Raw genomic sequence first — 13,616 nt, 5'->3', positions numbered from 1 at the left:
CTCTGTTCCTTGACCACCGCCCATTCTTGACTACCCCTGTATTGCTGCCTGAACCCGACCTTTGCCTGTAATTGACTATTCTTCCAGATCCAGACTTTGTACTGCATTTACTAAATGGTTTGACCCAGGCCTGTGTCCTTAACAATGCTTTTGGTTTCCGACACTGTACTGCACCATCAGAGTAGCTGAGGGCTCCTCCCGAATCAATAGGCGGCTCTTATAGGTGGAAGCATTAACCTTGACTGGAACCTAGGTGTCTGTCCTGGGTTTTGGGAAACCATACGTGACACCACTTATGGGACTTACATAGAAATGTTTTAACAAAATCTAAGATGGGGCTCAGCAGTGACTGGATCATTGTTGTTATAGGGTTGCTAAACCTCTGGGGAGGTACATTGAGTTCAGTATATAAAATACAGCATTTCTAGCCTCATTATTTTAAAGTTTACTTCTCCTTTAAAATGCAAATCTTTCTATGTGAAATATATAGTGTGTGTGTGAGTGGCCTTTATTTTATTTTAGCTATAATCACCATCACACACTGTCAATAACATTCTTACTATGATCATGATCATGCCTCCCTTAATAAAGATTAGAGTCAGAGTATTTTCCCAGCTCTGATCTGTGTTCTGTACCAGTCCGATCTCCACCGTGTCATGTACAGATTTCTCATTATACATTTTCTCTTCAAGAGCTTCTTTGTCAGCCCTATTGTTCCCAATGCTGACTGGGAAACTGAGAACATCTGCTTCTGTCATCCCAGACTTCCACATTCTGCTCCATTACTAACATTGTCCTGATATTTGTCTTGTATCTCTCTCTCTCTCTCTCTCTCTCTCTCTCTCTCTCTCTCTCTCTCTCTCTCTCTCTCTCTCTCTCTCTCTCTCTCTCTCTCTCTCTCTCTCTCTCTCTCTCTCTCTCTCTCTCTCTCTCTCTCTCTCTCTCTCTCTCTCTCTCTCTCTCTCTCTCTCTCTCTCTCTCTCTCTCTCTCTCTCTAATATTTCTTTCTTTCAGCTCAGTAGGTAATGGTAAGGGGTGCCAAAAGGTAGATCAGGATTAGGGATGTAGCGAACTGCCGTTTATGTGTTCGCGAACGCCGTTCGCGAACACCGGCAAAAAATGCGAACAGTTCGCGAACTGTTCGCGAACTTCGAACATCCGAAAATCGTTCGATTCGAACGATCGAAGGATTTTAATCGTTCGATCGAACGATTTTCATTCGAATCGAACGATCGAAGCCATTCAATCGAATGATTTCATTCAATCCAATGGCTTCGATCGTTCGATTCGAACGAAAATCCTTCGATTTTAGCGATCGAAGGAATGGAATGGTCGAATGGTCGAACGATTTTTGACGCGAACGCCTATTGGCGAACGTCGCGCGACGTTCGCGAACATTCGGCGGACGCGAACAGTCGAAGTTCGCCGGCGAACAGTTCGCTACATCCCTAATCAGGATCTACCAGTAGACCTTTAGCTGGTGATCAACAAACAGCTTGACTCTTCTGTTTCATGTTTTTTGTTCACATATTTATTATGTTAAGATTATAGAAGAAATAGTTTGTTTTTTTATAAATATAGCAACATACACTTTCTTATAAATCAATATTTAAGTAATAGTTTTCATGGAGCTTTTTTGCTTCTGTACCAGCCCAAGGCAACCACAGCCCTTTAGCAGTAAAGATCTGTGTCTCCAAAGATGCCCCAGTAGCTCCCCATCTTCTTTCTGCTGATTCACTGCACATGCTCTGTGCTGCTGTCACTTACTGAGCTTAGGGACCCACTCACAATATACAGTACACATAGAATAGAAATGTCACAATATAAGGCTGATTAGTAATTAATACAGATAATTACTACATGGCAGCACAGAAACCAGTGCAATTAGCATCAGAATTGAATAATCAGCAAACCTGTAGCATCAGCTTATATTACAGCCAGGGAAGCTCATTTTCTGCTGGATAATTAGTGACGAGCCCTAAGCTTAGCTTCTCAACAGCCAATCAGAGCCCACTGAGCATGTGAGTGTCACAGACACTTTCCAAGATGGTGACCCCCTGTGACAAGTCTGAAGTCCTGGATCATTGCTGCTATTGACAAGCTCAAACTTTAGCCTTGTGCAATACGTTCACTATATAAAATATGGCATTTTCAGCCATATTCATTTTTAGGGTTTAGTTCTCCTTTAAAGTAGCAACATGATGTTGAACATAAAAACAGGGTGGAGTTTCACCCACAAGTTTAACTCTTCTGATGCCCACAGCAAATGCCATCCAGGAAAAAAAGAGTGAGTATGGATCACTTTCTAGTGTAGTCCCTACACTTACATGTTGTGATGCATTACCGGTGCTGTTGCCCATAGCAACCAATTAGCAATTAGGTGACAACAGTTATAAAACAAAAGATCTGATTGGTTGTTATGAGCAACATCACAAGTAATGCTTCATTCCAATTTTTACACAACATGATAAATAGCCTCCCTAGTGTAGGGACCCCACACCCGCCTCAAGTCACAAGCCCTTCCACCAGCCCCTTCCCCTGTATGCACTTTTTTCTTCTTGTGCCAGTGATCAGGGCCAGTGTGGGAGGTCAGTGAGCAGTGCACAGGGTCTCAGGCAGTGTTCTGGTGTCCCCCCGGCCTAGTCCATCTTTATTATCATTCACTGCACTTTTACAGGGTCTATAACATGTCAACTCCTTATTCACAAGTCCTGGTCTCTCAGCTTAATCTAGAAGTGAGGCCGAATTCAGCCTCTGGACCCTCAGCACTCCTACCTACCTACTACTTGGAGTACCAAGAGTCTAGTATGGCAGTCCCTACCTTTTATCATCTAGGGGACAGGGTATCCCATAATATAATTGCCATCTTGAAGTCAGGAACAAACTGTTTCCCCTTGGGGAGGCTTCAAATGGTTTTTTTTTGCCTTCCTCTGGATCAACTGGCAGTTAGACAGGTTATATATAGACTTAATGGTTGAACTTGATGGACGTGTGTCTTTTTTCAACCTAACTTACAATGTTACTATAGTTGAACCAATCGGAAACTACCTATTTCCTTCCATAGGGCATATTTTAACTTGGAAAGGGAAATCCTCACCAACCGGCTCCAAAAAAAGTCCCAGCCCTGGGGATAACCCTAAGGGGAATTAACCATATCACATCCCTGCTCACCCAACAAACTTGTGCTGCTTAAGTTCTGAGTTTAGGAGGAAAAAAAATTCTACACCATAAAGTCTAAATGCTTCTGTGCAAAAGATATATTTTCACAAAAGTATAATTTTTTTTTATTCCCCCAGAATGCAGTGTGCCAACTTTCTTCCCGACTTAAAGTCCGGTGGAGATTACGTTCGTGCTCAAGCTAATTTCAATGGCACCATAAGTGGAAGCATCTCCTTGGTGAGTAAAGAAACTATTGCTAAGGTCTTAACCGTACTCCAGCTGATTCATGGACTGTAGAGAAGAGTTACTTGTATCCAAGATAAGATTTTGTTTTTGGAAAATTCCTTGACCTCTATAGGCCTATAGTTGATATTTGCTAGCTTTAGTGACTGCTGCCTGACACTCAGGGTCATACTGGGTCAGCAGGACATCAGGGAAAAGCTGGCCTAGACCTGCTCCCTATAGACGCTAGGGTAGCCAACTTTTCTGGAAAAATAATACTGACCTTCCTATATATTTATCTGTTTTCCCTATTAAAAACATTGGGACCACCCATCATTTTTACCGACCAGGCCGGTAAAATACCAGCCAGGTGGCAACACTAAGGGGTTATTTATCAAAGTCCAAATTTATCTCAATATTTTCTGAATAAAACTCCAACCAAATCCGCACAGGTTTTTTGGGCTTTCCGTTTTTCCGAAATTTCTTTGTGGGAAAAAATCCGGAAAAATCAAGATTTTTTTCGGATTTTCATGATTTTTTTCGATTTTTCACCCAAAAACTTTGAGGTATTGCTAAAAACCCAGCGCACATCAAAAAATCATTGGGACTTCTCCCATTGACTTATATACAACCTCGACAGGTCTGAGTTGCCGGATTTTCAGATTCTGACTTTTCCATCCTCGGGGTTTAATAATGTCTGAAAAATTTGTGATTTTTTAAAAAGTCAAATTTAATTTTAAAATTTGCATTAATTAACCCTCAGTATTCGACCCATAGTAAATGTGCCCCCGAGTATATTATAGAATGGCCAATTTGTAGCAAAATTTCAGTTTAATTTCTTCTAGTTTTTTAATTATTTGCTTTTTCCTTCTGACTCTTTCCGGCTTTCAAAAATGATTGCTCTATTTTAGCATTGTTGCTACTTTTTATTATTTATCTTTTTATTCGGCCCCTCTCCTATTGATATTCCAGTCTCCCATTCAAACCACTGCCTGGCTGCTAGTAACCAGATACCTGCTGAAATTCCAAACTGGAGAGCTGCTGAACGAAAGGCTAAATAATTAAAAAATTTTAAATAAAACCCAACTAAAAATAAAAACTGAAGACATTGCAAATTGTCTCAGAATATCAATCTGTGCCTCATACCAAAACTTAAATTGAAGGTGAACAACCGCAGTGCTTTAACATATTCATACTTTACATCTACTGCATCTCCCTAATTATGATTGTTAGTTCTTTGTTGGAACCTAATGATAGTACAGGTATCAAGGAAACAAATCTAGATCTCTCGGCTTTCATTAGACCAACTAGATATCCATATAGTGGGCATATTTGTACTGTACAAGGAAAAGGTGAATGCACTGATAACAAGGCTTACAAAGGGCAGAATAACATGAATTTACTACTATAAGTACAGTAGGAAAGAAGAAAGTCGCTGTTTGAGGTTTGTCAGCCATCTAACCCACCTTAACCGCATGAGTATTGCTGGAAAAGTTTCTTCAGAAATGATGGTGAGGCCTATGGCAGACAAGTAACTTTGATACCATGGTGCTCTTAAGTAGACCGAGTAGGCCAAGCAGAGAACACTCAGGTATGTTTGTTTTAACTGTACTGTATATCATGAAATCATAAACATACAAACAGCCAATACATGATATCAGTTGTGAACTGACCTAAGAGGCCCTCTGGTGTCTGTTTGACAGCACTTCTTTCCTGATATACAGACATTTTTATGGAGGGAAAGAAAACGCAAATTTAAAAAAAATTAGAAATTTTGAACTGAGGTCCTTACACTCTCTGTATCATTATTATTTCAGAGCCAGGTGATATATCCAGATGGAGGGTCCAGTGATACCATCATTCTGGTGGATCTCCTTTCTACTCCAGGAAATGCCAACAAGGTACAGTAAGGCAGTAGGGATGTTCTTCTCTGATAGCACAGGGTGGGGTCTTCTTCAGATTGAAACAAAGATGTCTCAAGAGGAAACGACTTTGAAAAAAACTAAGCGATGCATATGTTTTACCACTGGCAAACTGCTTTATCGCTGGTAAGGAAGCATTTGGAGGAGAAGAGATTTGTTGCCAGTTATCAGGAAGCATTTGGTAGTTAATTAGTCATTATGGGTTCCTGCACATAACATCTTAAACCTCATACATGCAACCTTGCAACACTAACTAGAAGTAGAAAGTTGTAAGAGGGAGGTGAGCCTGCTGGCAGTTGTAATTTTACCCAAACCTTAATTTAGCATTGCACCCATTAAGCTGGTGTTGTCTTCTTCTTCACAGAGCACCAACCTTCAGTGGTACCTTCCCAGTGAGGCCACAGGAATGGAATTCTACAATCCATATGAAATTCCAGTACAGATGAATCACACACAGGTAAGAATGTAAACAGAGCCATTAATTGCTTCTGGGAACCAAAACTCTAGCTTGAGTAAATAGTTGATATCTACATTACAACTTTACATGCGACTGCTAATAGAACTTTGCATGGAAATGGCTAAATGCTTAAAATACTATGGAGGATTACTATAATGCCCAGTATATATTTAACAAAGAAGTTTCTGGTTCCGCTCACCAATGGAAGCCAGAATAGGATGGTACCAACTCATGAAGCCCAAGGTCCATAGGTCTTAATAATCATGAGTCCCTTACTGGTTTAGTGTATCTATAAATCATAGGTATTTAAGCTTGTATGCAGCTAATGAATATGTAGTTCATTATGGAAGTATTGGAGAAAGGGTCTGCTGGCTCAACTTTAATTTGGCACCACTGTTTTTTAACCAGAAAGATTTGCAAACAAAATAATAGAACAGAAGGTCTTTCCTTTGTACATCAAATATAGTTGGCGCAATATCACATTGTACACCAAGTTAACAATGGGTAATATGTCCAAAATGTACCAGGATCTCACAGGGTGCTCCAAGGGATTACACAAAGGCTTCCCCAAGTGCTAAACACAGTCCCTACAATCTGGATAGAGTCTCCTGGAGAATTATCCCACACATAATATCCTTGGTGAAGCACAAAGCTTCAAGTTGTCCCCTCCAGGCCCCTAGTCCCCACTAGACCACCAGGGTGAGCCCTTACACTTCAACTATTACTCCTGGGCCAATGCCCATCCCCAGGACATAGTATAGGTATAGTACTCTCAACAGGGATAGTTTACATTCCTTATACACCTACTAGCAATCCCCCACTTGCTAATTTCTTAATATCAATTACATAGGGCAGAGCACTGAGGAGAGTTGGTGGAGAGCTGATTTGTACTCCCTTACAGTATTTCAAAAGTCAAAACCAAAGAACAGAAATGGACCAACAGAGGCTGCTTTCAAATACAGTTACACCTATAAATTGCTTAGATTTATACTTTTTTTACTCTTTATGGAAAAACAGCTGTTGGTTGAATTTCCCCAGTAAATATCTCGTGATTTTAATCATTTTCTGTTACAGGGTGAAAAGATGTGCGGCTCACTGAACCCCCTTCATTGTAAGGTTGGAGACCTAACTAGCAAACATGGAACCATAAGTGCTGGGAACAGAAATCTGCTCACTGACATCAACCTTCCTCTAACCGGCGACTTTACAGGTAATGGCACATGTAAACTTAACTGTACCAAAGCATGATGACTAAGGATAGAGGTAAATCCCACCAGTTCAGTTGAGCAAGTTAAGGTGGCAGAGTTTGAATACTGCAAATAATATTATTGTAACCAGCTGGTTTGCAACATCTCTGTCCCATAAAAGGAAAGAGTAAATAATTATTATTAAGTCTTCAACATAAAAGAGTGCCTAAGTATAAAGGGATTGACTAATGCAAGCTCTCAATGCTCTCTATTTGTGTTTCAGTCATTGGAAAATCCCTAGTGCTAAAGCCAGACACCCTGGAACCTGTATCTGCAAAAATTCTGCCCGACGTGCCTCTTTTTACACTTTACTCACCAACTGTAACTCCATTTAACAGGTGAGCCGTGCTTCCTAATGTAGAATGTGCCCTGCTACCCTGAGGATGGTGTGTACAATGTACTGGGTAGTGATTTAGATGCAGTGATTGTTTGATAAAAGACACGAGGGATTATTTCCAAAACTGGGAAAGAAGAGCTCAAGTACTTCCAAGAGCAAGTGAAAAAGCTCTAAAATGGAGCTACAATTGAGCACACATTGAAGCTTTGTGTAAAGGTGCCCACTTCCAAACACACTCATTTGTAACTTGTGGCGTGTGCCAAAAGACCACAACTTGCACAAATAAGCAGTAATTGGAGTCCATATTGGTGCATAATGGACATTATGGTGGACACTAAACAGAGGGACAAGGTTAGAAGAATAACTAATAAAAAAAAATTGACTTACAGTTTTTTTAATTGTGAAAATAACCACATGTATTTGCCCCCTTTTGCAGGACAGCTTTCTGCAAGACAGTGTCCACTGCTTTAAAAGTTCCCACCTGGAAAATAATTTTGATATCGAAAAGCCAAGGCAGAAATGAGACGTGCTATCAGGTCACCTTCTTCATCATTGGTAATGTCACAATTGGCAGCAATGAGTTGCTAGGCCAAGCACATCACTGGGTAGATTATCTTACCATGGATAGTTTAACTTTTGCTTTTTTCAGACGATAAAGTAAAAAAATATAGAGAAATGTTTCCTTCTTTCTACTTCCAGTTGCTTCTTCTGTAACCATTTTCTTTCTCGCCAACACCACTACTGAGATAGATATTGAATAAACCAGCTAATTATTGGTAATTTCTGTAAGTAGCATGCTGGTAGGACCCACAGCTTTCCTTTATTCTCAGTTCACATACATATAGGTATGGAGCCTGTTATCCTGAATGCTCAGGAATTTGTATCTGCGTATCTTAAGCCTACTAAAGAATCATTTCAACATTCATTAAACCAAACAGGATTATTCTGCCTCTAAAAATTATATCTTGGTTTGGATCAAGTAATTATATCTTAGTTGGGATCAAGTACAAGGTACTGTTTTCTTATTACAGAGAAAAAAGCAATAATTTTTAAAAAAAATAATTATTTGCTTAAAGTGGAGTCTATGGGCCTTTCCGTAATTTGGAGTTTACTGGATGACGGGTTTCCGGATAACAGATCCCATACCTGTACTAGGTTCATACATTTTAAGTGGGTTTAGAAAATCTGTTATAAGATGTTTTGTGTTTTGCACTCTCTTCCTTCTGATGACTCTCACCTTCTCCTTTTCACATTACCTCAGGGTTTAACGACAAAATTGCAGTGGCCTCGTTAGTATCTCCAGGCTCGTTAGGATTTTTTCCTAATTCATCATCATGCCAGCCAGGTAATTATCTTAAATACACTGATTTATACATAGACAGTGAAAGGACTCCATAGATGACTTCAAATTGCCAATCTTATTAAGCTTTAAACCCCCTACAGATAGGGAAAATGTAAGCGAAGCATCTGGCACACACAGCCACACCCTGAAATTAAAGTGAATCTATCTTTCAATATTTCTAAAACAACATAAAATAAAGACATGTTGGAAAAAACTTCATCTAGAGCAGTGGTTGAACCTTTACAGTTGAAGACCTCTTCATTTGGTCTTGGTACTGCCTAGTTCAAAACAAGGTTACATATATTGGAAAACATGGGATATCAGCCATTCAGCAAAAGTTCCCCAAAAAACAGTAAATATTACAGCAGTGCCGGACCAAGTCGGCCGGGAGCCCTAGGTAACCTGGCCGACTACATCGCCCCACCACTCGTACATGCTCAGAAGTGGCGAGAGCGTGAGTGTGCATGCATGTAAGAGTGGCGAGGCCGCGCCAGTGTGCATGCACGGGACATCGCAAGTGACGAAGAAGTGCAAGTCCGCATTCGCCAAAAAGTGTGCACTCGCATGAACTGCTGCCACTGCTTTCGGACAAAACAGTCCGAACTTGGGGAAGGCATCAGAAGAGGTACGTGCCTGGTGCCCCTCTGCCTTTGCGCCCTAGGTACATGCCTCTTCTGCCTACCCCTTATTCTGGCTCTCTATTACAGTGTTCACCCCAAATCTCACCCTAATAAATCCTTAAAGGGATACTGTCATGGGAAAATTTTTTTTTTAAAAATGAATCAGTTTTCAAAACACCAGTTAATAGTGCTGCTCCACAGACTTATGCACTGAAATCCATTTCTCAAAAGAGCAAACAGATTTTTTTATATTCAATTTTGAAATCTGACATGGGGCTAGACATATTGTCAGTTTCCCAGCTGCCCCAAGTCATGTGACTTGTGCTCTGATAAACTTCAATCACTCTTTACTGCTGTACTGCAAGTTGGAGTGATCACCCCCTCCCTCCCCCCCCCAGCAGCCAAACAAAAGAACAATGGGAAGGTAACCAGATAGCAGCTCCCTAACACAAGATAACAGCTGCCTGGTAGATCTAAGAACAGCACTCAATAGTAAAAACCCATGTCTCACTGAGACACATTCAGTTACATTTAGAAGGAAAAACAGCAGCCTGCCAGAAAGCATTTCTCTCCTAAAGTGCAGGCACAAGTCACATGACCAGGGGCAGCTGGGAAATTGACAAAATGTCTAGCCCCATGTCAGATTTCAAAATTGAATATAAAAAAAATCTGTTTGCTCTTTTGAGAAATGGATTTCAGTGCAGAATTCTGCTGGAGTAGCACTTTTAACTGATGCGTTTTGAAAAAAAACATGTTTTACGATGACAGGATCCCTTAAAGCTTGATTTTCAGGTGTACTTTGGAGAGCACATAGGCATTTTCTTCAGATCTCAATCATATAGACCTTCAGGTTGCCAACCACCCTTACCTCTTCTCTTTGGGGGAACATGGCCTTACAGTTTGGGAACCACTAATCTAGAGACAAGTTTTTTTCTTAATAATTGTTATGAATTGGTTCACTCTTATCTATCCAAAATGATTTCATGTTATACTAAAGCCTTTACAATTCATATTGAATTCAGTCAGAATTATTTGCCCAGAATCGATCCAATTCCAGGAAAAGAGGTACAAAAATTGAATGTAACTGGAAAAGTTGGAGAACCAATAAAGGTTAAATGTATTAAATCTGTAAAACATGTGTCTGGGAACAATGTTCTACAAAAATAATCAACAATATGTCTTTACTGCTCCAGACCATGGGCTTCATTGGATACAATTCTTCCCTGTACAATCTAATTCTTATCTGGAATATGGGCTGCAAGATCTAATTGTCTGACCATCATGTATTTTTCTTCGCAGTGTCACAGCTTTCTGGAGCCTACAGAACCTCAGCCTTTTCTGGAATTGGCTACTTCATTGTTGTTTTATTCCTTCTCAGAATTCTACATTTTTAACAAATACCCACTAATGCACAGCCCGATAAGTAATCTAGATTTCATTTAGCTTCTCCTCTTCTCTGTACATGCAAGGAAGAAATGTTTTTAGTTAGGAATAAAATAAAATGTTGAACATTCTTGTATTTTACATGTGTTGATAATCTTGGACAATTTATGATGTCATATGACTTGTTATACAATAAAAATGTGTATAGTGGATATTTGGTGAAGGTGTCAGTCTTTCAACTAATGTCACAGGTAGAGAAATGTGTCTTTGACTTTTTTATGAGATACCTTTCGCTTCCCCGAAAATTAGCGAGAAACGCGAAAATTCACTGAAATGCATTGAAGACTATGGGCGACAACATTTTTTTTTCAGTCTATGGGCATCATTTTTTGCTAAGAAACTTGGCAAAAAATTTTGCTCATCCCTATTTGTGAGGCCTAAACAGTTTACTGTTGTATATAGCTAGCTCTACCCAGGGGAAGTATAGGACTTCTGGCATAGGCAGGATCTTCGGCATTATCCTCAGCTACTTGAGTGTCACCAACTGCTTAAGAACCCAGCTACATCTAGTGGCAAAGACAAATATGGGTACATGGACAGAATGGAATGAAAATGAACAGGCTAACACATGCACAACAGTTAGAACTTGGCCTCTTGTGTATGATATGATTTTCATCAATTTTAAAAGGAAAATGTGACCCCTTATAAGTCATCTGGCTGGTGTCTGGTTTCAGGTCTTACAAACAAACACCATGAATGGAGCTTGGGTTGGGCAATAGGCAACAGAGGACAATAGGCAAAGGTTCTAGTTCAGAAGGAGTCAGATATATGAAGGCTCAAACCAAAAAAGAAAACACATAGCACCCAAATGGTCAATAAAATAAGGACAATAACAGTTAACAAATTAAATATCCAGCTCTGAAAAATCCCAAAGCATTTCTGTCCATTTTTCATCTTAAAGGGCATGTAAAGTCTAAAACAGAATAAGGCTAGAAATGCTGTATTTTGTATACTAAATATAAACATGAACTTACTGCACCACAAGCCTAATCAAACAAAATAATTTATGCTTTCAAAGTTGGCTACAGGGGTCACCATCTTGTAACTTTGTTAAACATCTTTGCAAGACTAAGACTGTGCACATGCTCAGTGTGGTCTGGGCTGCTTAGGGATTGTCATAAACAAAGCTGCTTGAGTTCTGCATGGCTGGGAAGTAAGACGGGGGCTCCCCCTGCTGTTCATAAGTATGATTGTTTCCCTGCAGAGCAGGTAGGGACTGTCTGACAATTCCTATCCACAGCAGTAAATGAAGGGAGAATTTCACTGTATACAATAAGGTTTCTTATAAAAACGGTACACATATTTTAATTAAAGTATATTGGAGATAGGTTTCTTTTTCATTAAAGAAAGTAAAAATTCGATTTTTTTTTTTTTTTGCCTTTACATGCCCTTTAAGGATAGGATTTATCTGTTATCATGCTTACACTACATTGAAGTGATTATGTTATACAAAGAAGAAATGACAGCCCAAAGCCAGGATTTGAGGTTTTCCTCCAGCTGGAAAGCCATGGCTTAGGAAATTGGTCCAGTGTCACTTATTTCTCCTAAACTGCCATGTAGATGGCAAATCATTCTCTGCGCTGACAGAATAAGTGGTTTCCAAACGTTAACCTCGTCTTTATACTCTGCACAGCTGAAGCTCTGTCACTTTTGTGTTGTCAATAGTTGTGTGTGATTAATATGTTTGCTAAGGGTTTCCCCATTTCAGCACAAGAGACCCATACATCTGATGGTTAAGCATTATCTATAAACTCATGACCATTTTGATAATATACTTATAGGTCCAAGAGAGAACAGCAGATTCAGTTGGCAACATATTTGTAGCATTGCTGACGTTCTGCTTCATATCTATATAGACAAGGTCAGTTTAGCCAGTGGTTCCATTTAAGGAATACTTGGAACCATACATATATGAAGATGCTGTGCTTCAACAGAAACATTTGAGAAAATACAGTTTTCTCAGAACCTAAAGTTTTTTTGGATCGGTTAAACATCTCATCAGCTTCCCCACTCCTCCAGTACTCTGCTTGTACTGTGATATAATAGGGGCATTTACCTAGACCCGCCAAAACCAAAGAGCAAGATCATTGATGGGCACAAAAGTACACCCGTTATTGTTCATCCAAAGAATTTTTCTGGGGTATGGCTGTACTCTGAACAGATGCAAGGTCCAGACTGCAGCACTGGAGGGCACAAGTCAGCTCTGTCCTTACTGCCTGCCCTGCACCTATCAGTGTTCCTTACCTTGTGCATCAAAACAACATGAAGTTAGGGAACTGGCAGGAGAAGAGACACCTGGGTGTTGAACATAGCACTACCAAATACAGACAACACTGCAGTTATCAAGAGAACACAGGTCTCTGCACTCTGCTTTGTATTAATATTAATAATGGGACCACACTACCCTTTTTTGTGCCTAAAATGAACTTCAAACATGCAGAAATGGTAGTCCCATGCTTTTAAAAATGGGTGTTGTTCTAGGCAGTCTCTCTCTCTTAAAACTCACAAGTGGGGGGAGGATTAAGCTTGTGGAACCAATGCTGGGGTCTTGGCTATCTCTCCCTTCTAGAAGCTAATAGCGGGGACTAAGCCCTCAGACTAAAACCAATGCCCATGTCAGGAGACATTAATATAAAAAAGATGCTACCATGAAGGGAAGTGGCAGCCTTTGAATACTATGACCAGAGGTAATTAGTTAGGGACCACCATATGGGGTTTACCTTGACGTGGTATGTTGACTTATATGATCATAACTTTGTAACTAAAAGCCAGTGTTTTTGTACATACATGTACTTGTATAGATACGAGATTAATTATAAGACAGGGGACCAGGGAATGTTTGATCAACAACATTGTTCAATCCCCCC

At 39.9% G+C, this 13,616-nt stretch overlaps 1 protein-coding gene across 1 annotated transcript in view; it reads left to right on the top strand.

The window, feature by feature from the left end:
- LOC121398191 overlaps positions 1 to 10,901 on the top strand; it is a 32,760-nt gene extending 21,859 nt beyond the window's left edge. Inside the window, exons 3-10 of the mRNA XM_041577025.1 lie at positions 3,297 to 3,396; positions 5,199 to 5,282; positions 5,668 to 5,760; positions 6,835 to 6,970; positions 7,231 to 7,345; positions 7,781 to 7,899; positions 8,606 to 8,689; positions 10,606 to 10,901. Of these exons, the coding sequence (XP_041432959.1) occupies positions 3,297 to 3,396; positions 5,199 to 5,282; positions 5,668 to 5,760; positions 6,835 to 6,970; positions 7,231 to 7,345; positions 7,781 to 7,899; positions 8,606 to 8,689; positions 10,606 to 10,700 (826 nt within the window). The 3' untranslated portion in view covers positions 10,701 to 10,901. The remainder of the gene's footprint in view (positions 1 to 3,296; positions 3,397 to 5,198; positions 5,283 to 5,667; positions 5,761 to 6,834; positions 6,971 to 7,230; positions 7,346 to 7,780; positions 7,900 to 8,605; positions 8,690 to 10,605) is intronic.
- The last annotated feature ends 2,715 nt before the right edge of the window (positions 10,902 to 13,616 follow it).

Source organism: Xenopus laevis, chromosome 9_10L (genome assembly GCF_017654675.1).
Source record: "Xenopus laevis strain J_2021 chromosome 9_10L, Xenopus_laevis_v10.1, whole genome shotgun sequence".
Lineage (NCBI taxonomy): Eukaryota > Metazoa > Chordata > Amphibia > Anura > Pipidae > Xenopus > Xenopus laevis.
The sequence above is the reverse complement of the archived record's forward strand: the minus strand, read 5'-3'. Positions and strand labels throughout refer to the sequence as shown.